Source organism: Euleptes europaea, chromosome 1 (assembly GCF_029931775.1).
Source record: "Euleptes europaea isolate rEulEur1 chromosome 1, rEulEur1.hap1, whole genome shotgun sequence".
NCBI classification, from domain to species: domain Eukaryota; kingdom Metazoa; phylum Chordata; class Lepidosauria; order Squamata; family Sphaerodactylidae; genus Euleptes; species Euleptes europaea.
Genome location: NC_079312.1, coordinates 87,551,535 through 87,578,789, shown reverse-complemented (window position 1 = coordinate 87,578,789; position 27,255 = coordinate 87,551,535). Strand labels below are relative to the sequence as shown.

The 27,255-nt window shown below is 41.5% G+C and overlaps 1 protein-coding gene across 1 annotated transcript in view; it reads right to left on the bottom strand.

The window, feature by feature from the left end:
• CSF1R (colony stimulating factor 1 receptor) overlaps positions 1-19,291 on the bottom strand; it is a 33,198-nt gene extending 13,907 nt beyond the window's left edge. Inside the window, exons 1-8 of the mRNA XM_056861195.1 lie at positions 19,239-19,291; positions 8,039-8,175; positions 7,310-7,469; positions 5,106-5,295; positions 2,800-2,909; positions 2,151-2,268; positions 1,366-1,553; positions 173-282 (exon numbers count right to left, since the gene is read on the bottom strand). Of these exons, the coding sequence (XP_056717173.1) occupies positions 173-282; positions 1,366-1,553; positions 2,151-2,268; positions 2,800-2,909; positions 5,106-5,295; positions 7,310-7,469; positions 8,039-8,175; positions 19,239-19,287 (1,062 nt within the window). The 5' untranslated portion in view covers positions 19,288-19,291. The remainder of the gene's footprint in view (positions 1-172; positions 283-1,365; positions 1,554-2,150; positions 2,269-2,799; positions 2,910-5,105; positions 5,296-7,309; positions 7,470-8,038; positions 8,176-19,238) is intronic.
• Between the last annotated feature and the right edge of the window lie 7,964 nt (positions 19,292-27,255).

Here is a 27,255-nt window from a genome sequence, read left to right as displayed (position 1 = left end):
GAGATAGAAATGGTTGGATTCATGAAGAATTAGAGGGTCAGATAAACCAGCAGACATGGAAGGAGAACAGTTATAGAAATCAAGGTTATCAGTGGTAGAATTTCAGAGTTCCTTTCAGCCTCTGAACCTAAATTAGCTGCTTTCCTAGACAGATAATGTATGTGAATCTGACCTGTGCATATTTGTAGAATAAGAAGATGATACACAGAAGAAGCAAAATCATTGTTACTGCACAGCTGGCAATCAGTGTCGTGGAGATATTTGTGGGGGCCACCTGGAATACTTTTGGAAAAACAAGAGACAGAAGGAGATAATTGTGGATTACTGAGAACACCGTTTTACCAAATCCCCCAACTATTTGTTAACTTAGGGTGTATACAAATGTAACAATACTTGCTTCCCTCACTCTTCTGCCCAGTGAGATTGGTTTCCTCACACCTTCACTATGTAAAATGAAGTAATTCTAGTACTGATTCTTCTGGCAAACTGTCCATCCTTATTTTTTGTTTTTAATTTAAACTATTTAATGAACATTTGTTCATCAAAGCATTTGCCACCTTACTTTTTTCATTTGACCTAACTTTGTCTTGCAATTTAAATATTGGAGTGTTTAGCTATTGCCTTCAAAAGAAATTGATGGCCTATACTCTATTGCTAACTCACTTACTAAGTACATCAGAAAGGGTAGTTGTTGAACACTAGTCTTAGCATCTGTATTGGTGAACACTGTTTGTTAATGTTTCGTCTCTCCTGGTATGGGAGATTTTGCTATCTTGTATGTAAAAACAGAAAACTTAAATAAAAATGGGTTCTTTAAAAAAAATAAAAAGGACATCCCATTCTGTCAAAGAGAGGACATTTTGGAGGACTTTCATTCATAGGGTCGCCATAAGTCGGAAGCGACTTGACGGCACACACACGGTTCACACACACATTCTATTAGAGTTACAAAACAGTGTGCCCAGTGAACAACCTGCAGGCATCTGAGCTGTGGTGTTGCTGAAGCTAAGCAGGGGCAGATCTGATCCCTTCCTTGGATGGAAGATCTATATCCACTCCATGTAAATGCAAAATAAATAAGTACAATAAATATTTTAAAAATATTGAAAAATCCACTTTGGATAAGAAAGTTTTTTAATAACGATACTGGAGCTATCCAATCAGCAATGTGCAGAACTAACTTATCCTGAAAACTTACAGAATTGGTTTTCAGTTACTTTGATCCTGGAAATAAACTTGGTTTCATCTGTATGTACCCCCTTTCACCCTAAAAGCTTGTTATTTAAGTGCAGCCACAACTAACACTGAGTGAGATGTTCTTGAAAAGGTAATACTTTGTCAACACAGTGCGTTGATTTATCTCACCTTTACTTGGAGGTTTGTAGAACATAGGATCACTCCCCTCACTATTAATTGCTAGGCAGCAAAACGTGATATTATCTTTGATCCCCTCAACTAAAAGGATGCTCTTCACCGACACTTTTCCAAAGGGAATTTCATGCATGATCTGTGGATTGGGGTCCTTCTCAAGCAGCTCTCCGTCTTCTCTGCATCTGTTAGAAAATCAAAGATGAAAGAAGTAATATGGTTGCATCCAGAAACTACAATCAACCCTAGTTTACCGGGTGGTTTGACTAAACCCCACTTTCTGGCAGAACAGAGCCTGCTCAACAAAATGTGGTTTTCTGTGCTATCCACACTTATTCTGTTAGTTTATTTGGCCTAGCTATGATAAGCATTATTAACTCAGTTTGTGAGTGGACTGGATAGAACAGCTCATAGCAAATAGATTAGATCCTACCATAATTTCCAGTTCCTCACTGCAGCTCTTGTCCCATGTAGCTTTTGTTCACGGGTCCTACAATCCTCAGTATAGCATTGTTAGTGGTCGAGGGGGGGCACCTCCCCCCTCTTCTATCATCAAAATAGCTGGTAAGAGCCAGTATAGTAATCCAGTGGATGATGATCATTCACAAAAATAGTAATCTGGAGATCCTTACAGCTTTTACAAAGTGCTGATGACTTAATTACTTTTTTAACCACTATTGGTGCTGAGGTATTATCAAAAGAAATTCCTATCTATTTTCTTCACCTGAGTCTTTTATTGATAACCTGATTTTGACATGATACATACATACATATTAACTCACCTGGGTGCAGAGTGATTGCGAGGCAATTTATACCACTCAATATGTGGAGCCGGGTAACCAGTGGCTTCACACCAAAGGCTGGTGGAATTATTGTTCACCACATAGGCTTTGGGTGCAACTGCATAGAAAATGCAGAAGAACAATGAAGTACCACAGCCATATATATCTTCATACCATATTCTGTTTTTTACAGGCAACATAAAAACTGCATCATGAAATACAGTGGAAAAGAACATAACATGCCATTGACTCATCTGATATGTTCTTTGGATGTGAGCTGCACTGTACTTGGTCTGCCTTTTACCCTGGTAAGAGCACAGTCAAGATTTTCTTTCTTTGTGGGCTACTTCAGCCCCTACCACAAAAGGCTGTGAAGTTCAGGGTTGAACCTTGACCCCTGTGAGTGATTATAGCATCCTTGATTTTGTGGCCATAGGAAGAGTCAAGACCAGTGTCTACACTGTTTAATCAGAGTTCCCGTAGAACTATTTTTGTAGCTCTTTTACTACATCTCATTTGCCTACAGGAAGAGCAGCAAGTTTTACCCTGAAACTTTTTCACTTTAGTTAATTTGTTATGGTTTAGTTTTCATCTGTTCTTTTTTGAACTTTAAGAATACTGGTGGAACAACAGTAAACAGGACACTTACCTTTCACAGTGATGTTGAATGTAATTGAGGCATTGGCATCATCGTTTTTTGCAAAAAATGTGTACATTCCACTCATTGTTTTCCCCATACTGCTCAGTCTGAGTGTATTACTGTACATTCCACAAGAGAAAACAAATATGCGTTGTATAGTCTTTACAGAAACAACCAGACCTGGGGTAATTTTGCATGCTTACTTCATAGCCGAATTACGTTGGTTTCACAAAATATGCCCTGTGCAATTGAGAAAACTTAGGGGATGAAGGCATACTTCATCCCCTATACTTCAGGTCATTAATAGCCAACCTACTTAACAAAGTTACACAAAAGGATCACAATCCAGTACAGGCCACTGTATTTGAACATGATTGACCATGATGCATTGAACTTACAACAATCAATAACCAGTTCACAATTCCACCCTAGTATAAATAGCAAAAGCAAACCTTCAGAATACAGATGAGGGATAGCATTTCAAATTCTACCTACATTCAAAAAATCTTCCTGCAAGCACAAAACTAGTACAGTAGGAAGCGGGCCGCACTGGAAACTTTTCGTCCAATGGATGTACTACTCCATTACTTGAGGCAAATTAGTTACATGAGGAAGTATTTAAAATATGCTCTATTTGTAGTTAGAGGTGGAATCCATCTCAGGATTTTACTGTGTTACTCTGCTGCATATGTAGCTTGTAGGGTTGTGAATATCGATAAACCTGAACTGAAAATAAACCTGAAATTAGACGTTTTGGCTATATTTGGGCTTTGGGTTTACTGAATGCCAAAACCTAGGGATTTCCCAAACCCAAATAGGTGCTTCCCAAAAAGCTATTTGCCTTTGCTCAGGTTTGGCTATTTGCCTTTGCTCAGTGGCACGGCTCTGTGCTCTCTCCTATTTTTCTATCTTTTTTTTTTTTACTGGTTTTGTTAGGGTCCCATAGTTGGGGCCCTTCTGAGGTAGGGATCGTGTAATTGGAGCCAACTTGGTCTGACCAACCTTCCAACCATCCAACCATCTGTCATCATCAACATTCAGTGGGTTAATCTGGATAAAGCGTAAGGGTTATTTAAAAGATGGGGCTCACCAAGTCCCATCCAGAGGGATATACCTTCCAAATAAAAAGTTGCCATCTTCGACTCCAGCTACCACCAGGCTTCCGAAGGAGATTTCTTCATCCATGTGGATGAGCAATCTCCTTCAGATAGCCCCCGTGGTCGAGACTTTGGCTAGCTGCAAAATCACCCCCCCCCCATGAGAACCTGCTTTCCAAAAGAAGGTTGCCCCGGGTAGAGGCTTCATTGCCCCACACCGTGACCATCTCTTGAAATCAGATTTTTGATGACCATAACAAAGGACCGTTCACAGGATGTCATTGCCACCAAAAGAAATGTTTTCTGTGCCTTTTCCCCTCTTGCATTTAAGACTCTTTCCTCTGTTTGGAAGTTAATTTGCATGGACATCATGCTATGCGCCCCAGACATGAAGGGAGCCCCTAGACTTTGAGGCACCAGCCTGCCAACTGGCTCTTTCCATCAGTCCTCAGCAACGCTGAACTGAACCTGAAAACCAATGGACAGCTTGGCTTGCAAATGCCTGGAGGATGGGGGCAACCCCTTTGCGGGACCTTAAAATTGGACACCCTGTCCAAAGGGACCTTCTAAGGAGAGTCCCTTGCATCCATGCTGCAAATTTGGGGGCTCTATCTCTAAGAAATGCCCCCATGGGAGCTTCAAAAAAATCCCCATAGACTATAATGGACCCGCATTTTTCAGTAAATCCGGAAATAAGACGAATGCCAATATTTACCAGTATGGGTATTTGGCTTATTCTGGGTTTACAAAAAAAAAAAGGAAAAAAAAAGGGTCCAATTTTTTTTTTTTTGGCACAACCCTAGTAGCTCATGCCATCCTGATGAGCTGGGGAATGAAAGTGTCTTTTTATGGCATTCATAGGGAATGCTCTGGAGCGTGCAGCCTTCAGAAATTTATGAAATAGTGTACAACATGATGGGATTAAGAGTTATGTATCTCACCTGTAGTCACCTCAAGGACCCACTACGACACTAGTGCTCCCCCAGAATGATCACAACAGTTTGCAAATATGGGTGTATGCGTGTGTATCTGGAATGTCCAACAAAATATTGTAGTTTATATTGCTGGGGAAAATGAGATTTTGTGTTCACTGTTTATACTAGGGTAGAATTTGATGCCCATCAGAGCATATGTTTGGCTCCCACAACTAAGTAAGGGCTTCACATTCCCTCTGAAATAAAATTATAGTTTGGACAGAACAGATCCACAATCCTTTACCTGGTGTGATCAGAACTCATCCAGCTATTTAGTGTGGCATTGTGGGAGCCACTTGATGGGTTCATAAAAGTCCACGTCCAGTTTTGCACTCTGTGGTAAGCATCAATGAGCACCTGCAGCTCCAGGCTTCCACCCAAGCTCACCTCCTGGGTCGTGTTCTGCAGGGTGGACAAATGAACAAAGCCTCTGTCTGAAAAGAAAAAACGAATTAGAGTGTCACATGGGAAGGACAAGAGCTTTTATCTTGGGAGGGGACAAGGTTCGACAGCCATCAGTGGAGCTGTTGCTCTTTATACCTGCGTGGAACGGGATACCTTTAATGATCACAGTCTCTAGAGGAATACAAAAAAGCACCCTTCCAAATCTATAAACAATTTGTGTCTTTTCTCCAAAGGATTTTGCATCATTAGAGAGACGATGATGATGACTCTCAGTTGATAAATATCGTAGAACTCAGGGAAGATCACATTTAAAAAAAAAATAATTATTATATGACAGCCGGTAACTTCTTAAGTGCTTATAAGGAATTTGCATGTAAGATCACAAATTATGTTCTATCAGGAGTATAGCTAAAGGGGCCAACAGTTCTGTTAAATAAGTGAGAAACATGTTATCTTGAAGAGATTGTGAAACACATAGGACAGGACAAAAAGAGAACAGAATTGGGGTGAGAATTTTAGCTAATAGCCGTTAGCCAGGAGCAACCCTTGCACATGGGTGGTAGGGGGGGAAAGAAGTAGGAAGAGCAGGCCCACAGCCTGAAAATTTATGGGTGGGGGGAAGGCAAATGAGTACAGTGGGAATCAGCACATCATTATTTTATTTATTTTTTATACTTTATTATTTATTCACCAATTTTCTACTTGACACTCAAGGTGGATTACATGGTATAAAACATTGTAATTGAAACAGCATGAGATATCTAATAAACAATGCAATAGGACTAGGTTTACAAAAATCAGAAATGTGCAAAAGAAAAGAATTAGAAAATGGAATTATAAAAAATGAAAACAATGCAGTAAGGGCATGACAAAACATACAACATGTCGATAATACATTGTGGCATAGACTACAGTCCTGTTCTATATTAGCTTTATAAAAATCCCCTCCTAAACTACCGTTTTACATAGTTTGCAGAATTAAAGAAGTGTGGTTACTGAAACCAAGAAACCTACCAAGAAATCATGAACGCCTATCATACCATCTGTAACATCTGTTTTGGGGTAAACAAGCTGAAGTTATGTTTTCTGTACCTAGGTCTGGAGCACAAATTGGTTCACTTCTCTAAAAACTCCTAGTGTCTGCAGCAGTTCTATGCTTGAAATTTAGCAGTTGTTGGGTTCCAGTTTAGCAGTTCTTGGGTTCTAGTCTAATCCTGTCCATCTTCTATAAGGTGGGCAGCCCATTCCTGAAGAGGGAGGAGAGAAGCTTCTTAGGAGCCGGCATGACCCCGCACTGGCTTAGGTGCCACCTTATCACGAAATAAGGTGGCATCTATGCCTGCGTCCAGCCCCCGCCGCCAGCACAGCCATGCCAGCAGGGCTTTCCTGGCACGGGGTGTGTGTGTTCTTGGGGCATTACCGGGGGCAGAGCTGCCTATGGGCAGCTTCCTAACCCCATTCACCTTGGGAACGCCCCCTTAAGCTTTGGCGGAGCTGCGCCACCTTTTTTGGTGGCACAGCCTCGCTTTGTTTAATGGAGCATTCCCACCTTTTTATTATCTAGCTGGAATGGGGGTGGCAGCAACATGCTTCTTTATGATTGATGAGTATAAGCAGTGTCACTATGGATTCCTGGGCAATTGCTATGCTGTCAGCTCCCTGGGGTGGGATCTTTTTGTGGCATTTTTTTTTCTCTGTTTAGATATTGTGGCTATGCTGGTGTTGCACCAGCATCATGGGGCTTGGGGCCGGGATCTTCGCTTATAATATTAGACTTACAGAAAACCATAAGACTCTTGCCCTTTATTATACATCTGTATCGAGAGACTAGGGTGATGCATAGACAGAAGACCTTTTCAAAGAACACAGAAATCTGTTCTGAATTTTTTTTCATACACTTCAATTTTTGCTATACCAAGTGAATGATGATAACTCTGATAATAAAGCAATACAGGTCCCAGATTACCCCATTTGATTGAATCTGTTTGTATAATCCAGAAAAGAGAAGACTCTCCTTCCCAGGATCAATCAAGACTTGCTCACCTGTCACCTGAAGAATAGCAGAAGAATTTCTGGATCCTTCAGAAGAGTTTCCAAAGCAAGTATATTTCCCAGTATTACTTAACTGCGCTTCTGGAATGTATAGACTCAATAATGTAGTATATTCTCTGTCATGATACCCAAAGGCACTATCCTCGCTGACCTGTAGCCAAGGAGGATAGAAATACCATGGCACATGTTAGGACACAAAACATTGTTTCAGTTATTTTTACCCTCACTAAATTCTTCCCACACCTTTAAGGTTCATCCTAAAACACTGCGCAAAGGATAAAGCTCAAGTTACTCTACTTAAATCAAATGGACAGAGTACTGACATTATTTACGCCTATGTTGCTTCTCAAATGGTTATAGTAACACAAAAAAACTGTATTTTCACAAAACAGCCTTAAAACAACCAGCAGAAAGCGAATACTATTCTTTCTTACCATCATTTGATTGAGTGTAAAACTCACTGAAATTAATAAGATTAATGACGGCAGAGTAGGGTGAAGCTCACAGCCAAGAAATGTATTATATAATGAATTAGCTGGAAATAAGAATGGATGAAAAGATGATGGTTTCATAAAATGGTCAGGGAAACATGAAACAGTTTACATCTTTTTACTAATTACGTGTTCTGCAAAATCTTTCCATCTCAGTGCTTACCTACTCCAGCCACACTGTTTAAGACATATTCGCAATCCGTACTAAAAATCATAGAAAATTACTTACATTTGGAGAAGGAGGATAACTCCAGCTGCAATCATATTTGTAGTGACGGGAACTTAACTTGCAGGTGATATTGAATGGTTCACCCTGGATTCTCACGTAGTGCTTCTTTCCAATTGTGACAGACACAGGCTCAACTTCTAAGTAAAGTCAGAAAGGACTGTAATTATTGTTTTATTAGTACCAACCAGGGAATCAGATGCTCAGTATTCCCCTCAGGTTGTACTTAAACTCAGGCAAAAGGAAGTAAGGCTCTTCAAAAATAAAACTCTTCATTGTAGAGTTATAAGGGGGAATGTGCAGACTGTACATTGTTGCAATAGATTGCTATAGCATTATAACATTATAACTATCAGCCAATTACTGATTATTTTTGAAAGCCCTCCCAACAGCTCTCTGTGTGCAGGAGGAATGACAGCCCTTTTCAATTTGTAATCCTGCTTTATTGTATGTTCCATATGGTTTTACTGGTGCAGTTCCTAATGTTGTCTTCCAGTTTTATTACATTGCCTGTTTGTATTGTTTTTATTACATTGTTTGTTGTGTATTGTTCCTATTACATAGGGGTTTTTTTTGGTTATGTGATCATTCAGTCTAAACAAGAAAGGTGGACTATAATGGAGTAAATAAAATAAATAAATAACCCAAATTTGGGAAAGATTGTAACAAAGAAGGGAATGAATAGAGGATGCTCCCCCAAACCACACTGCATAAGGAAGCTAAGGTGAACAAAACACACACCATGGGAGGGGAGATGTTGCACATGTACCAATGGGCTACACGTGAAGCCACCCAATGGGACAAAGAGCTCTCCCTCAGAGCCATTTCAGGTCAGGAAAATGGCATGTGAGGCAAGGTTGAAGCCCTTTCTCTCCCTGTGCCATGGTCTTGATCCAAATGTGAGGTCCATGTGCTTGGGAAATGTTCTCTCGCAGCTGATGTGTCTGCATCAAAGTCAGTTGGGGGAAGTGTTAGGGACACAAAGTCAGCGAGGGACACAACACGATTAAAGACCATAACATATAGTTTGGGCCCAAGTGCAAGGGTCATTCCTTCTCTCTGCGGCTGTCCCTTTAAGGTAGGCTTATGACAGGTGTTCCAGTGGAGGTAATCTTCAGCCCCACTTCCTAAATAGAATAGATATCTTGGCCATCCTTGCCAGCTACCAATCCATCCCAGGTGAAGCCTCTCTCAATTCAAAGGGGAACTCTGATGTCAGTGCCAACTGTGGGGGTTCTCACATCTGCTTCTCTGTGGGGCCTCACCTTCTGGCTTGCCCCAGACTCTGCTGCTGGATCTGCTCAATTACCAGAAGGCTTAAATGTGACCTCTAGGGTGGAGGGCATTTCTCCACAAAGTGCATTATTCATCTGTGGCATTTAGAGCTCCTGTACTTTAGTACTTGAGAGTATGGCTCATAATTTTCTCCCAAGCACAGAATTTTACAAATGGCTCCTTCCTCAGCCTGAACAAAAGAGGGAACAACAACAACAAAATACCCTCAAGCTCTGACCAAGATGGAATAATCTCCCCTTTTTCTTGCTAACTCAGCGTAACCACTGATGATATTTAGGGAGAGGGGAAGTGAGAAGGAGTGAATCAGAGCCTCAGATTGCTGAGGAAGGCACTGTGAACAAAAACCTTGCAATGTCTTTCACTAGCTGAGGAAACACATTGCAAATGGTTATCTCTGCTTTGGGTTAGGTGGCCCCGTTCTCTCTCCCTCCCCCTCCCTCCCCCCGCATTCTCCCTTAGAATTGCTTTTCTTCCTCTTCTACTTTTATAACCTATTCCAGACTTTAAAACAAACTCAAGTTTAGCATGACCTTACTATATGTATGCTAGAGTTGGCATGCTGGTGAAATGACTGGTCAAATATTGACAATTAATTAGTTTTATCATAATCAAATGTTGCAAAATATTTCCTGAGGGCAAGAATGTTGTTGTTGCATTTTTCTCTCTCCTGCTGGCCGCCTGCTGTAACTGCAGGGATCTCCAAACTGGAAGAGCAGTGAATTTTTTGTCCCTGCTGAGGAGCTAGGGTTGCCAACTGCCAGGTAGTAGCACGACATTTCCTGCTAATACAACTGATCTCCAGCCGATAGATCAGATCATCTGCAGAAAAAGGCCACTTTGGCAATTGAACTCTACGGTATTGAAGTCCCTCCCCTCCCCAAACCCCGCCCTCCTCAGGCTCCGCCCCAATAATCTCCTGCCGGTGGCGAAGAGGGACCTGGCAACCCTATGAGGAGCCTCTGTTCCCTTAATGTTGCAGAGGATTCTGGGGAGTATTTGAGGGCATATAATTAGTTTTAGGGGGCTCAGCCAAGCCTGCTAGTCCTTTCTACAGTTCCATTCAAACTGAGAATATGCCCTAGAACAGGAGTGTGCAACCTTCTATTATTAAAGAGCCAGACTACATCCAAATTCTGACCAAGGGATCAACAAAGAGCCAGTATAAAAAAAGCCTATTTGTATAACTGAAAAATATACAATATAACATTGCTGAGAATTGCCAGCATGGTGTAGTGGTTAAAGTGTTAGACTAGGATCTGGGAAACCCAGGTTTGAATCCTCACTCTGCCATGGAAGCTTGCTGGGTGACTTTGGGCCAGTCACACACTCTCAGCCTAAGCTACGTCACAGGGTTGTTGTGAGGATAAAACAAAGGAGAGGAGAATGATGTCAGCCACTCTGGGTCCCCACTGAGGAGAAAGGCAGGATATAAATAAAGTAAATAAATAAAAAATAAAATAATAAAGCATAAAGTTTCTTCAGCTCAAACACTGGTTGTTGTTAGTCCTTTATTAGGAAGTGGCACACACAAGATCTCACAACAGCTAAAAATATACACCAGAGCATCCTGGCAAAAAGTATATGCATTGCCAACACCTGGATTACTGGAAGCTGTTTATCTCTATCACTTCCCTTTCTGTAAAGGATCTCTAAGAAGCTCTTTAGTTCCATTAAAATATTTGCCTTCACAAATTGGTTATTCTAGCTCCCCATCTACCCCCTCCAATCTTAAAAGATTTTCTTTTCTTTTTAAAAGAGCCATTTTTGGTTCTGTACTGGTCTGCATTACCTCGGCAGACCCCTGCCCTAGAACACGCTAACCCCTCTCTTGTGGATGCACATGACATCATTATTGATAGTCAAACTCTCTAGATTTACTCATTGATCATCTCATTAAACAAATATGCTTCTGACTAGGAATGCAGTTTGAAACTCCTCTTCTAAATTGAACACAATTGTGATTGATTCAGAAACTGGAAATTCCAGGCCAAAGTTCACTTCAAAAAGGAAAAAAGAGGGGCAATTAGAATGAAATAGCTCATTGCTGCAGGAAAGGGTGAACACATGAAGCTAGCTTGTACTGAATCAGACCCTTGGTCCATCAAGTACTGTCTACTCAGACTGGCAGCACCTATCCAGAATCTCAGATTGAGGTGTTTTGCATCACTTACAATCTGATCCTTTTAACTCAAGAGGGGCACAATTCAACCTGGGATCTTCTGAATGTTGAGCAGATGCTCTACCATTGAACCATGGTCCCTCTCCAAAAAACTTTCTGCTATTTGCCACGTGAAGGGAAAGAGTTTTAAGATATATCAGACATCCCTTATAACCCTATGGACATCAAAAGACTATACTTGTGCATTTAATACTGCTGTCACTTTATAACTATAGTTTCTTGACCAGTCTTCCTTGGTATTTCAAAATAATCAGATGGGTACCCAGTCTTCTGCTTAAATCACAATTTGATCCAAATCAAGAATGCTTGCTATTTTAATGTTTTAACCTACGGTGAATTGTGGTCACATATATGAAAGCCAATGTTCTTCATGATGACACCTGCATAGGGTTCACCACCAGCAGGAGGTTTTTGGGGCGGAGCCTGAGGAGGGCAGGGTTTGGGGAGGTGAGGGACTTCAATGCCATAGAGTCCAATTGCCAAAGCGGCCATGTTCTCCGGGTGAAATGATCTCTATCAGTTATAATGGCAGGAGATCTCCAGCTAGTACCTGGAGGTCGGCAACCCTACTATGTGACCTACTCACCCTTACCAGGGAGCAAATGTGTGCCCAGTGATTTCAAGTGGATTCCTGGGAGACATAATTCCTTCTAAAACTCACCATAGCCTGAAATTATGGAAGAATGTTTTTTCTACCTGGCTTTGGAAGGTCAGATAGGAAATGACAGGATAAAATGTAGACTGCTTCATTGTTTGCAGCTGTGTTTTATTATGACATATTGTTGCCTATCCAGTATATTTAGTAATAAACAAGCAAGCCCATCTGTCTGATGAGCATGTGATTAGGCCTTCAGCAGAGGATGGCAACACCAAACACTGCTCCGGCCCACCATCTACATAGGGTTGCTGGTTCCCTCTTTGCCACCGGCGGGAGGTTTTTGGGGCAGAGCCTGAGGAGGGTGGGGTCTAGGGAGGGGAGGGACTTCAATGCCATAGAGTCCAATTGTCAAAGCGGCCATTTTCTCCAGGTGAACTGATCTCTATCGGCTGGAGATCAGTTGTAATAGTGGGAGATCTCCAGCTACTACCTGGAGGTTGGCAACCCTACATCTACACCAACACAGGTTTGGGAGTGAGGCAAGGACAGCCAGCATACCTCCCAGTCATCCTGGGTGGAATGTGCAGATCTTTCCCTGTGGGAGGCTATTGTTGTGTCTTACTACATGTTTCAGCAATAAGCTTTATGACAACCTTGCAGCACCGAGATTCAATGAGAGGCATATTTTGCTGGCACTAATTTTTTATCTTAAGGTGCTGGGCCAAAACATGTCTGGAATTAGATATGTTCGTTTATGTCTTTGCTTAATCTAAGTTGTTCAATGGCTCTTGCAGATAGGGTGCTTCTTTTTGGGGAGTAAATAATTCCTAATTAACCACAGACATGTATATTTCTGCTGCACTTCAAAGGATATCTGCACAGTCTCTCTAAGGAGAGGGCACACTAATCTGTTCTCTCCTGTGTCTGATGTCAAAGCATAAGGCTGTGGCACCTGGCTCAGGAGCCCAATGCGCAGGATGTGGCAAAGAGCCACATTGCTAAACCCAGCCCTTGTAAAGTAACCAGTGTTTTCCAAAGCCGCTTTGAAGTGGGAAGCTTTGAGAGGACTGTGGAGAGGAACTGCATTCTTTCCCAATGTTACTGATGTCTCCACAGCTAAACTAGACACAATGCTGGGAGACTCACGGCTAGATCTCCCAAGCTTTTGTTGTTGTTAAAAACTAAAGTAGATAGCAGTTGGATAGGACTGCAGTGTGAGGAAAGAGGAATCTTAACTTTTTTCTCGCCACTCCATTTTCTTGTTCTCTAACTGCCCCTTGGAGTTGCTATTTGCCCTGTTGAGGAAACAAGCAGATGACTTGTGTGTGTGTGTGTGTGTGTTCCTCAACAGGTAGGGTTGCCAACCTTCAGGTGTTGGCAGGAGATCTCCTACTATTACAATTGATCTCCAGGTGACAGACATCAGTTCCCCTGGAGAAAAATGGCTGCTTTGAAAGGTAGACTCTATGGTATAATAGCCCTTCCCCTCTCCCAACTGCACCCCCCTCAGGCTCCACCTCCAAAATCTCTAGGTATTTCCTAACCCAGAGCTGGCAAGCCTACCAACGGGGCAACTAGAAGATGGGGAGGCATTGTAAGTTGGAAGAATAAAAGGGGGGGGAGTCCTGTTAAACCCATTTCTCTTGTGCCTTGCCCCCAGGAGAATGTCCCTCCCCCACTGCTGTTTACTAGGAAAATGCTCAGGATATCCGTTTATAACATCTTGCGTACATTGGTTGCAGCATGGACAAATCAGAAAAGATAGGGACTCTTACATCTTTTTGCTTAGAATTGGACCAGGCCTGGTTTTTAAATTTTTACATATTTTATTTAGTCATGCTTATACATACATATAGGAGCCCCGTGGCGCAGAGTGTTAAGCTGCAGTACTGCAGTAAAAAAAAAGCTGCAGTACTGCTCATGACCTGAGTTCGATCCCGACAGAAGTTGGTTTCAGGTAGCCGGCTCAAGGTTGACTCAGCCTTCCACCCTTCCGAGGTAGGTGAAATGAGTGCCCAGCTTGCTGGGGGTAAAGGGAAGATGACTGGGGAAGGCACTGGCAAACCACCCCGCAAACAAAGTCTGCCTTGGAAACGTCGGGATGTGACGTCCCCCCACGAGTCAGGAATGACCCAGTGCTTGCACAGGGGACCTTTACCTTTATACATATATATACATACCAGCTGTATCTTTTTCATATCTTGAATCTGTACACATGCAACTCTTGCGATACTCAGTTGTTCCACAGTCCAGTAGAACCTTAAAGACTAACAAAATTTCTGGCAGGGTATGACCTTTTGTGAGCCACCTCTTCAGATAAAGCTCATACCCTGCAAGAAATTTTGTTAGCCTTTAAGGTTCTACTGGACTCTTGCTCGTTTCTACTGCGAGTGACAGACTAACTACCCATCGTAACTAGTGACAGATGGGCTACCCATCGTGACCAGTTGTTCTAGTTATTTTGTTATGAAAAGTTTTATGGTAGGTAATAGAACAAGGCCAGCTTCTTTGCTATTCCTTTCCGTAGATTTAACAGCTATTAGATATTTTTCTGTCATTTCACACTTTAAAAAAGAGGAGGGGGGGATGCAAATTAATTTCTTCTTGACACTATAAAACACTGGTTCCCAACCAGGGGTCCGTGGACCCCCAGGGGTCCGCGAGAACTAAATTAAGGTCTGCGAAACAAAGTTATAAACCCATAATAAATTAATATTTTCAATTAAAAGTTCTCTATTATAAAAATATATATTCAAATATTATTCTAAGTTTAATGTTTAACTAACAGTTATGATTAAAGTTTATTTTCAAATTCTCAGAATTTTTATTTTGAACCTTGGGGTCCCTGCACTGAACAAAAAAGTCCTAGTGGTCCCTGGTCAAAAAAAGGTTGGGAACCACTGCTATAAAATGAAAAGTTGCCAAGTCTTCTGTAGTTTCTTCACAATATAGAATGTCTTTTTTTGGCGTCATTTCTCATGCTGAGTCTGACCAGCATGAATTTTCACAGAACGCTTCAGAACATCACTCATGCTGTCCCTTGCCCACTTCCTTCATACTTTCCGTAACTGCAGGCCACACTCGCATTGCATAACAGGGATGCTCTGAGGCCCATCCAAGCCATGACATTGCGGGCATGTTACTTCTTCACCCCGACTGTTATCTGCTGTCATATTGAAAAGCTAAACCAGAAGCACAAAACAATTTTCCTGTAGTTTCCAGTTTAGCCAGTCTATAGCAGCAAAAATCTAATGTCCCCACGGCATATGGGGCTATGTAATATTATATTAAATAAACATGCTAAATTCTGATACCAGAAGCGTTCATTATTTGTTTTGCACAATTGGGAATTTTTAAATTAGGGCTTTTTTAAAGTGTGTGTGTAAGTGCTTGTATATGGGGGATGGGGACTGGAACATGACCAGGACAGGAGATGGATATTAATAGAAAAATATAAGTGGAAAAATTACTCTTGGGAAAATATATACGGGGCAGGGTGTTTGGAAAGAGACTCATTTTTCTTTTTTATATCCTTTTTATTTTGTTACATTTTTATATAGTCAAGGGCTGTAAATAGTCTAGGGCAATAACTTAAAAAATTATTGATATAACCCTGCTGGCATTGTTTGGTTTATTTGTTTTATTGATTTTACTGATCATTTTAACCAGTCATAATATGTATTTTTTAAGCTGTGCAATCTGACAGTAAAAGAAAGTATGGCTTGGTTCAGACATCTCATACAACCTTGGTTTATTTTAAGTATGGTTAGGTTGAAACCAGGATTCAACTCACAGACCATCACGAAAATCCTGGTTTCCCTTGACAAATGCTGGGTAATTTCTTTTGCCTGTATCCTGGAACAAGTCAGGATTAAACCAGGATAAGCCAAGACATCTGCATCCAGACATCATAGAAAACCATAATTAAGATGAACTGTGGTTAATAAACCAGCTTCAGACCCTAGTTTCACAAACTACCATAGTTAGTGCAAGATGAGAGACTGGCATTCACAGTCATACTAAACACAGTTACTTTATTTAAACACTTGTTCCGCACAAAGTCGGAACTAAGCCTTATGAATTTAGTAAGTAAATTTGCTGTGCAAGAAAATCTGTGCTTGCTTCCAGATGGGATCATTTATGGAATACAGGGTATTTAGGAACTGGTAACAGTATCAAGAATCAATGCAACAAACTCTGACAGAATCCTATATTTTTAATTATTAGTCTGAATTACGCTGATATTGTGGTAGCTTACACTTGGATTGTTAGTCGCATCTTAGATGCTGCTGGGAAGTTTTCATGATGCTTCTGTGCACCTCTTGGGTTTTCTCTATCTTCCCTGCAATCTTTCTCAAACTTATTTTGCTGTGATGTTTTGAGAAACATTGCAGCAAAGCTGGGGTGACACCAGGGTTGCCAACATACCTGGAGAAAAAATGTTCTCGTTAATAGAGGCTTGATATGTAGAAATGGGTAGTTGAAGCTTTTCACGGCATGAAAGTAACACCACTTGGTAATTAACATCCCACTGAGCCTTTTTTAAGGGAACAGGACATTCTTTTTCTCCAGGCAACTAGCAAATCTAGATGGCATTCACATAAAAGGGAAAGCCTGGACCGTCCTGGTCCTGCCCATATTGGTGCCATTTTTGTTGCTCCATACCCCAACTACGACCATTTCTCCCCAGCCATTGGAGGGGTGTTGTTTGTTTGTGCTTTTAATTGACAATTGAATATAATTTATAACAATGCAGCTATCACGTTCTCTGAATCCCCAACATTGATTTTGAAATAAAATGTGTCTAGCCTCTTTTGTTGCAGAGATATGCATTTCTTCTTATATCTCAGCAACTGAAAGGGCTAGAGAATTACATTTAAAAATGAAAACTGGGAGTTCAGATAAACAAGTATATGCATTATTATAATGTTATAATGCTATAATGATATTCAATTGCTAATCTAAAAGCAAAGCAAAAAAAAAACACCCTGAAAAAACCCCTGGTGGGAGAAGGGGAAATGGCCGCTGTTGGTGGAATGGGGCAGGGAAAATGCAGGGAAACTTGTATATATTGGCCACAGTGTATTGGCAGCCATAGGAAACAGGGAACCATGTGAGCCCATCCCATTGTGGAAAAGTAGATGTTTCTGCTACATTTGCTATACTAATTAATGTCTCATTTCCATGGTTTTATTATACTAACTAAAGTGAGCATGATTGTATGAACAAAGGACGCTAGTTAATGTTCTTCAAACCAGGATGTAAAACTAAGATCTGAAGTTGGTTTATTAATAATGAGTAACTATAGTTTGATGCGCCCTGACCTGGATAGCCTAGGCTAGCCCAATCTCATCAGATCTCGGAAGCTAAGCAGAGTTGGCCCTGGTCAATATTTGGATAGGAGACCACCAAGGAATACCAGGGTCACTACGCAGAAGCAGGAAATTGCAAACCACCTCTGAATATCTCTCGCCTTGAAAACGCTACAGGGTTACCCTAAGTCCACTGCGACTTGACAGTAAAACAAACAAATAAATAAATAAAAAGTTTAGTGTGATGCCTGAATGTATATTTTCCAGCATTATCCTGGTTTAACCCTAGTTTGTTCTCCGGTGATCTGCTTCCAGGCAACAGAAAGAAGGAAATGAAACTAGCATTTGTCAAGGAAAATCCTGGTTTCATCAGTAAAATTATTCATGGTTCTGAGAATTGTACCATACTGGGTCTAGTGGCCCATCAAACCCAGTACAGTCTGCTCTTGCTAGCACTGCTGTTACTAAAGAAAATGTATTCTCCTGGATTGAATAGAGACCTGGGATTCATGTCTCATTAGCAATGCTGATTTCTTCACGCCTCTACTCATCTGTATATCACACCTAATCCAATCACGCCTGCTAACGTCATTTACCTGCTATTGACATTTACTTGTTATTGCCATTGGGTGTCTGAATTCATTCTTTTCTACTTAAGGATAGATGGACTTACATTCTGGCTGTATCTGAAGAAGTGAGCTGTGACTCATGAAAGTTCATACCCTACTAGAAATTTTGTTCGTCTTTAAGGTGCTACTGGACTCTTGTTCTTTTCTACTGCTAACAATATTATTCCACCAGAGCTGTTTTTCAGAATATGAAATAAGAAGACAGGTACCTGATTACTGTATAAAATTTACAGCATAAAATTTGCAGAAGGAGGATGCTATGAAGAGGGAGGCAAAAGTAAACAAAGGCAGAACAAATGGCCAGTACAACTGTATGCAGAAGTGAAGGGTTACACCTTCTCTCTACACAGCCTCAGTTTGAATTGGTACCACACTTGCTTGTAATTTATCTTTTGAAAATGAATGGAAATCTGTGTTCTTCTTAATCGCTGGTCTGACCCTAAGGCAGAGATTTTGTTTAATCCTGTTGCCTGTGAACCATTAAACTAGAAATGCCAGGGACTGAACTGGGTACTTTCTGTGGTCAATGCATACGCTCTTTGACTGGCTTAACTCTTGAGGGTCCACTTGGGATTCAAAATACTATGGAAGTGACATTCAGTTTCATCAAAGAATCTGTGATTTAGATATATGGAGAAAATAATACAGTCTATGGTAGCAGATATCATTTCATATGTCAGAAACAAAGTATCACACATGGACTTCAGTGAATAAGAGATACATAAGGTAAGCAGACACCTTTGGGAATGGTCGATACTATCCATCTTCTGTTGACTTTGCATCATAGGCAGTTGACTTTACATCATTACCCAAGCAGCTGCCACCCCCACATCTGGCAATAGCCTCTTGAATTCAATAACTGTTCAACTCACTTCTATTCGTAATGTTCAAAGTAAAGCTTATTAGGATCTGACCTTTCCCGTATCACTTCAGGATTTTTCATGACAAATCCTGAATGTTTTGTTAAATTTGTAACACCATTCACATTTAGGCAGAGGGTCCTCACGGCCTTTGCACAGCCGGAGTTTATCCAAAGAATCAGATGGAGATTCTGACCATTCTGTCTATCAAAACATCACGTAGAATTATGTACAGCCTTTGCCCCTCCCCCAAAGTAAAAGCCCACAATCATTCATTGTTCCCTTGTTATGAGCACTGGATCCTCAGAGTTGGTAAAAATCAAACCTACCATGCCAGACAAAAGCTGCCATCAGCAGCATCAAGAAAGGTGGGCCCATCACCCCTGGTATGAGGGTAACTGTTCAGCACAGGACAGGTGTGCTGTGCTGTTAGAAGACTGCCAGTGCCACAGCTGGATGGATCTTCTTTGGTCGGAAAATGATGGACGAGATGTAAAATGCTGCTAATCCTTCTTCAGTCATGTATTGTCTGAAGTTCTCTCTCTCTCTCTCTCTCTCTGGAGAAGAAACTTCTCCTTTTCTGAAATGACCACAAGTTAGGAAATTCCTAGTTTTGTACTTTAAAAGAAGTGTGTGCATGTGCGTGTGTGATAAAAAGTCATCACTAGCAGATGGGGAGGGGAGGTTCAGCTTCCTAATGAGCTATCGATAACCCATTTAAAGGACACCCATTCCAGGTCAGATTTACCAGTCTATGATGCCTGTAACTACATTTGGGTTTGGTTCTGTATTTGCAGTACAAAATAAAAATCATTTGTGAACAGTGGCCTTGTCCAGATGTTCATTTAGGAGAGGAGATGGGATTGTGCCCACTGGTCCTGCCCTGACCTCCACACATTCAAGGATCCCACAGGCACAAAACTAGTGTATATACATGTGCCCTAAGACTCTCCCATTTTCCAAGTTCACATGTACAGGATTCTACACACAATCTGGGGAATAGATACACAAGATCCTTAAAATGTGGATATTGGGACAGGCCTGGTGGGCATGTCCCTAATCACCACTTTTCATATGTTTACTGAGCAACACTAAAGTATTCCTCTCCCCCTCAGAACAGCATGTTGTTCTTGGGTGAAGAAGGCAATGCTGAGAAGGGATCCATAACTGTTGTCTGGCATACCTGATTCCTGCTAGAGTGCCTATGAAGGAGTATAACTCCCAAAGAGAAATGGTTAAGCACCTACTCCCCTCCCCATTTCACTGCTCAGTCTTACAGCCTCCCCAAGGCTCCTTTTGATTTAAAAATAAAATATTAGAGAGGAAATACACAGGAATTGTGTGGTCATGTTAGATCAGTTTCTAAGATTCCCCTTAACATGCATACTAAACTCTTATCTTAACATTACGAAACCGAATTAATTTGAAATATAAGGATTTTCTGAGGGGGAAAGTTCCACCTGTTAGCAAGGTAAAGCTGCTTTGCCTCTACAAACTTTTTGTTGTCCTGCCAGTATTTGGTAGCTTATATAACCTTTCCATTGCCTGTCTATGACAATCCTCTTTCATACCTAAAATAATGCAGGCCTTTTATGCAGGCACAGGCGGTGCGGGCCCTTGCGCCGGCTGAGGCCTTCGTTGGCCTCCTAAGGCCTTCGGGTCGGGCCGCTGACGTATTTGAGGAATGGGCTATATCAATAAAAACAAATTGGTCATTGTACAGCATATGCTGAAAGTAGGCAGTGGCTGGCTTGAGATGGGGAACATTAGCATGAAAACAGGCAAACTACTCCCTTCACCTTCCTCAGTGAATTTCCAGTTTTGTCAGCATTTGAAAGAAGGAAGTAGCAGAAGCGAAACATCCCTAATTCACAGTAACCTTAAGTTTTTCTTTATGAAATGTAGATACGGGCCTGGATCTAGCTGTGTGTGCATCCGATTCCAAACACATGTGGAGCTCTTTACAAAAAGCTTCAATTCTGATGATCAGCTGGCCAGTGGGATTGGAGGAGAACATGAATACTGTTGGCAACTGCAGCATCGGAAATATCTAGAGGTTTGGGAGTGGAGCCGGGGGGGTGTTTTGGGGAGGGGGGTGACTTCAGAGGGGTATAATGCCATACAATTCACCCTCCAAAGCAGCCATTTTCTCCAGTGGAAATGATCTCTGTAGCCTGGAGGTCAGCTGTAATTCCAGGAGATCTCCAGGTCCCACCTGGAAGTTGGTAACCCTGAACACTAGAGATTTTTTTCTACCCCACACACAAACACTCCACTGCCTCCCAAATAGTTCAACAATGTTATTACTGCTTGCTGAAAAGAGCTTCATGCATACAATGTTGAGAACTGCTCAAGGAAGAGGATCTGTTCATGCAGTACATGATGCACACATGAGTCCTTGTCTTGTTAAGAATATGTATGCAGCAGCCTGGATCAAAATGAAAGAGGTTAGTCCAAGCTGACAGCATGGTGTAGTGGTTAAGAGCAGTGGATTCTAATCTGGAAAACCAGGTTTTGTAATGCCTGTGTTATAGTATTAATTTCGAATTAATATAACACAGTGGGAGGTTGATAGTTCAAAGCAGTACTTTTATTGAGCTCAATATACATACCGGATGAAACTGCCCTAATGCGCAGGACAGTCTTCATACAGAACAAAGGATTGCTACCCCAGTTATAACTTCTGGTTAGGGATGTTCCAATTACGTCGACTTACTAAACATTGGTTGTCTGCCTTTCTTTAATTAACATAGTATATAGAGATTGGTAGAAGCTGTCTCTAAGGAAGCACTTGGTCTTGTGATTCACATTCCTAACAGTGAAGGTAAGACACTGTTTTTCTCTACAGGGGAAAGCCTGTACTAGGCAATGTGTTCTGTTGGCCTCTTATAGTTATGGATGCCAACGTTCCCAAAGTTTCCATGTGTGGGTAGAATATATCTGCCTGATGCTATGCTCTATTCTTGAGCATAGCACCTCATGAACCTATGAATGTTTATACATATAAAAGAATATACGTTTTCCTATAAATGAAGTTTATAGGCACTTCAGTTTGATCCCCCACTTCTTCACATGAGCGGCGGACTCTAATCTGGTGAACTGGATTGGTTTCTCCACTTCTATACATGAAGCCAGCTGGGTGTCCTTGGGCTAGTCTCTCTGAACTCTCTCAGCCTCACCTAACTCACAAGGTGTCTGTCATGGGGAGAGGAAGGGAAGGAGATTTTAAGCTGGTTTGATTCTCCTTAAAAGGTAGAGAAAGTCGGCATATAAAAATAACCCCTCCTTCTTCTACAGAATCTACACACAGCACCACTCCCTGTATTTTGACATTCAGTCAAAGGTGTGCTCCCTAATTGACTAAAATGATAATGCATGACTTGTTTATAGAAGTCTGTCTGCTTGCAAGTCAGACAGAGGCAGTGGCTAAGCAACCCCACCCCGCAAGTAGAAAATCAGCACAGCATTAAGTGGACTAGAAATAGTACATGGTAACACTGAAAAGTTTGCACAACATTCTTGTTAAGACTTTGTGGTTCTGAATTGCCTGCAGCAAAAATCTTTTCAGAAGACAGCAGCTTTGTTTTCTCCACTCAAATATTCAGACCAGTGAATTTGGAATACTCCTCCCAGTCTTTCTGGCTTTTTTAGAAACCTAGGAAAATCACAGTATGCCATCCCCAAACTTCCTAGAGTGTGAGACTATCTGACTACTCAAATACATGCAAAATATGCACTGAAGATTTGGGATTGCATTTAAAATATCAAGCGTGGAACAGAGCAGAAAGAGGGACTCAGCAAAATCCCCCCTCCCTCCAGCAATAATAAAGTGTCGTTCTAATTGGAATAGCATCTTTGGATCCAACTTTATATTTGTATTTGACATCCAATAATATTTTATTCACTATTTGACATCTTTTGATGGCTGCCATAAAATGGCATTTAGCAATATTTTTTATTTGAAAACTTTACAAGATTGCATAGTCCATAACCATCAAAGTCATTATGATAAAAAGGACAAATCTGCAGAGAGAACATGTAGTATAGTGGTTAGGGTGCTGGGCTTGGACTGGAGACAGCTTCATTCTGTTACCTGCTCAACTATGAAGTTCATTTGTGCCAAGTCAGCCACTCTCTTGAGTCAACCTTACCTCCTGTTCCTGTGTACCAACTATGGCAGGGCTCCCAAATGTGGCACCCATGGCTGCCATGGCATCCAGCAACACCTTTCCTGCCACCTGCCAAGGGTTTTTAGAAGGTGGGTGGGGCCAGATGGGGCATTTGCCCAGCAGGGCTTCTAATTGACTATTGGAGATCCAATTGGCTGAGCAATTTTTTTTAAAAAAAGTTGCTTTGGCAGCAGCTGCCACCACAGCACAAGGATCTTCACTGCATGATTGTTGCGTGTATGCAATTTTTAAAAAGGCCTCCTGTTAAACAGAGCTTCTGTCTGAAATGTTGAAGAGTTCCTATTAGAATTAAGCATGACCTCACTCCCTGACATCTTGTGGTTGGCTCTACCTTTTGTGGCAGCCATTTTGCCACTGCGCCACCCCCATGTCAGAATTCTAAAGATGCCTAAAGACTTAAAAATCCAATGTAGAAAAGAAAAAATACTCCAAATTTTGAAATTATGAAATATTATGATATAATGGTTACACATTCATATCTGTATGTAAAGTAATAAAAATCACATATATTGTTCAGGTATCAAAATATTAAACAGTGGTTTAAAAAAATGTTTTAAATACAGACACTGCAATTACACAAAATAATAATATAACTAGCGTCGAAAAGTCAAAACAGTTTAACAGCTGTGACCTTGTTCCAATTAGCTGTTATCTGAAATAATCCTGTTTCTCCTTAACAAGCACCTGTTTCTCCTTAACAAGCACCTAGGTTCTCCTTAACAAGCACCTGTTTCGTCAAAAAACTTCATCAGAAGTCTTGCAGTAAGCTACAGTTATACAATCAAATGAACACATTATTTCATTATAGTCAAAACTAGCCCACATAACAGTATTATTGTTCCCAAATATATACATTTTGTTCAGAAAGTTACCTCATGGGACCATGGAGACTACAGCCCAAAATGTAAATAGTATCTCTAGATCCTCAAGGTTACTCTGTAATTACAGTTGTGTAATTCAGCATAAAGCCTTATAAATTTAACAATATAGGTTTAACATAATAATATTGAATGTCTTAAAAAATATCCAACAATGTCAGCTTCGTATATTTACCTTCTAGGCTATGTTGCCATTCCCTCTCGTAGAGTCGCTAGTGCCTATCTGCCTTCCGTTCCAGTTGCGCTTATGGTGCTATCTTGAAATGGTTAGCCTAAACATGCTCAGCTGGGAGAAAGTAACTGCCGGGTGTATTAATTCATTCAGTTTTCTCTGCCTCTTGCTCATAAGTAGCACAAACAATAAGTCTATTTAGGCTCTTGGAAATGGTGTACAGGTGGGAGGAAGAAGTGTCCCTCCTTTCCCAGCTGAAGCCTTGCTTAGAGTCAGACCCCAAGCACTTTTGTAATCAGAGGGAATTTTGGGGAAGGTGGAGGCACTCTTGTGGTGGATTCAGGGACACTGTCACATTTAGTTTGGCACAGGCAGCCCATTCCTGAAGGGGGGCAGATAGGTGGCAGGCGAAGCAGCAAGCTGAAAAATAAAAAAAAAGTATTTTTGCAGAAAAACCCCACCGAGTTCCATGGGGCTGTGCCACGATTTTGCAATGGCTCCTTTCTAGCCCAAAAGGGGTTAGGAAGCTGCCTAAAGGCAGCTCTCCCCCAGGGAACGCCCCGCAGGACACTGGCACGAGCACTCCGACCAGACATAGGTCATCAGCATGGCAGTGCGGGTGCAGGAGGCTCGTGCTGCTGCACATTACCCCGGGACTGGCGTAGGAGTCACGCTGGTTTCTGTGCGGTTCCACCACCACCCTTTCAGGATTGCACGATTAGTTTCATGTGCCTGGCATATACCTAGGGTTGCCAACTGCCACGCAGTAGCAGGAGATCTCCTGCTAATTCAACTGATCTCCAGCCGATAGAGGTCAGATCACCTGAAGAAAAATGGCCGCTTTGGCAATTGGACTCTATGGCATTGAAGCCCCTCCCCTCCCCAAACCCCACCCTCCTCAGGCTCCACCCCAAAAATCTCCCTCTGGTGGTGAAGAGGGACCTGGTAACCCTACATATACCAGAGTCTGGGCCTTTTAAAAATTGTGGCTCCTACTTGTGGAATGGCTCCCTGAAAAGAGGTGTAAGGCATGTTTGTTTGCCAGTGCTTTTGATGGGCTGTTAATAGCAGGCATCTTTTTTGGGGGGGAGAGGGATATTTGGGGTTTGTTATTTTATTTTGGGTTTAGCTAGTACTTTTTAGTGATTATTGTAAGCTACCCACAGCTACATGAGAGCCAGCATGGTGTAGTGGTTAAGGTGTCGGACTAGAATCGTAGAATTGGAAGGGACAACAAGGGTCATCTAGTCCAACCCCTGCACAATGCAGGGGGACTAGGATCGGGGAAACCCATGTTCAAATCCCCACTCTGCCATGGAAGCTTACTGAGTGATCTAGAGCCAGTCACACACTCTCAGCCTCGACCCTGGCAAATATTTGGATATAAATGTCAGGTCCCTCTTCACTACCGGTGGGAGGTTTTTGGGGTGGAGCCTGAGGAGGGCTGGGTTTGGGGAGGGGAGGGGCTTCAATGCCAAAAAGTCCAATTGCCAAAGCGGCCATTTTCTCCAGGTGAACTGATCTCTATCGGTTGGAGATCAATTGTAATAGCTGGAGATCTCCAGCTACTACCTGGAGATTGTATCCCTTCGGGGAACCTAGTAACTTGTTGAAATTGTCTGTGCGACCATGTATATTGGAAATTTATTATCCTGATCCAGGAAGTTATGAAATGGAAACTTTATATGTGGTTACTTGTTTCATCCCGACGGGAGAATTGTATCTAGAGCTGTAAAAGCTGTAATTTAAGTCAAGTCGGCACATTAACGTGGAAATTAACAGGGCTGAGGAAGACTTGAAACGATCATATCCCTTTCTACTCATTCTTCGTTTGAAGACGTTGACCTTGGATTGATTGTTGCTGTATCACCTTTTAATCTTACGTTGTACATACTTACCTTTGGATAGGCTGTTATATGCTTGGTTGTACATTTTGTGTTCAATATATTTCACTGTTAAGCCATGCTATCTTTAGTCTTTCCTGCGCTAAGTTTCTAACCTTTGGGAATAGTGCAGAGGTGTTTACTTTTGGTTGCTCACTACCTGGAGGATGGCAACTCTTAAATGGGACATACAAGCAACAACAATAATAATGGGAATTAAAGTCCAAATAGTAATTCTGTGTTTAAAATACGAAGTTTGGCAAACATTGAATATTTTCCAGATATTCATTTCAGCCTACTCAGGACACTATGGAAGGATAGCTACAGCCAAGACACGGACCATTATAAACAGCAGCCAGCCTTAAGCAAGCCCTGTGATTCTGTGTCTGATGCTAATGAGACAAATGAATCACCTAAGTGGAAGATCACAAGGTCCTCCCTGTTATGAAAATCCATTGTTGACATGCTCAACAACAGGCTGGCTGTTACTTTCGCAACTGTGTCCCCACTCCAGAGCAATAAATAAACGCTTATGTGGGGCTGGGCCCTCCCAGGACTGACCCAGCAATGCAGTGTCCTAGAGGTCAGCAAGCACAGTTTCATACTCTCTCAGCTGTCTGAAAACGCCACCGTCTTGCAAGCCAAAGGGCTTGACATGAAGAAGTGAAAAAAGCTGTTCCAGAAATAGCAGTGAAGAAGAGGGAAGAATGTGAAAGGGCTGCATAAATTCACAATGCCGTGGCTGCCCACTCGTAGGTGACCAACAAGGCTTAGGGTTGCAACAGCACACAGCTGTAAGAAAGGCTCCTGAGCCTAGATATATTGGGTTTATTGGATTCTTGGAATGCCATACAGTTGTTGGGTACCCAAGGTTGGGCGGGATGAAAAAATATAAATAATGGAAATATATACTTTATGTCAAGATTAAAATTATTTAAAAAACGTTAAAACCGCACAATGGCATTTCCTAAGGTTGATATCTGTCACCACATGCCAAACATGTTTCAGCCTCTATGGCCTTCCTCAGTGGTCTATTTGAAACCCATATAAAACATGCACACACATTACAAATATATTTACATATACAGGCAATATAAAACAGACCAGGCATGTAATAGGTTGTATATATTACCAATTACACCAACATCTGGTAAGACTGTTTTAAGTTTTTATGCTGGGCTGTATATGTCTCCCATATAAGCTGTGTGCAAGCATCAACCTAG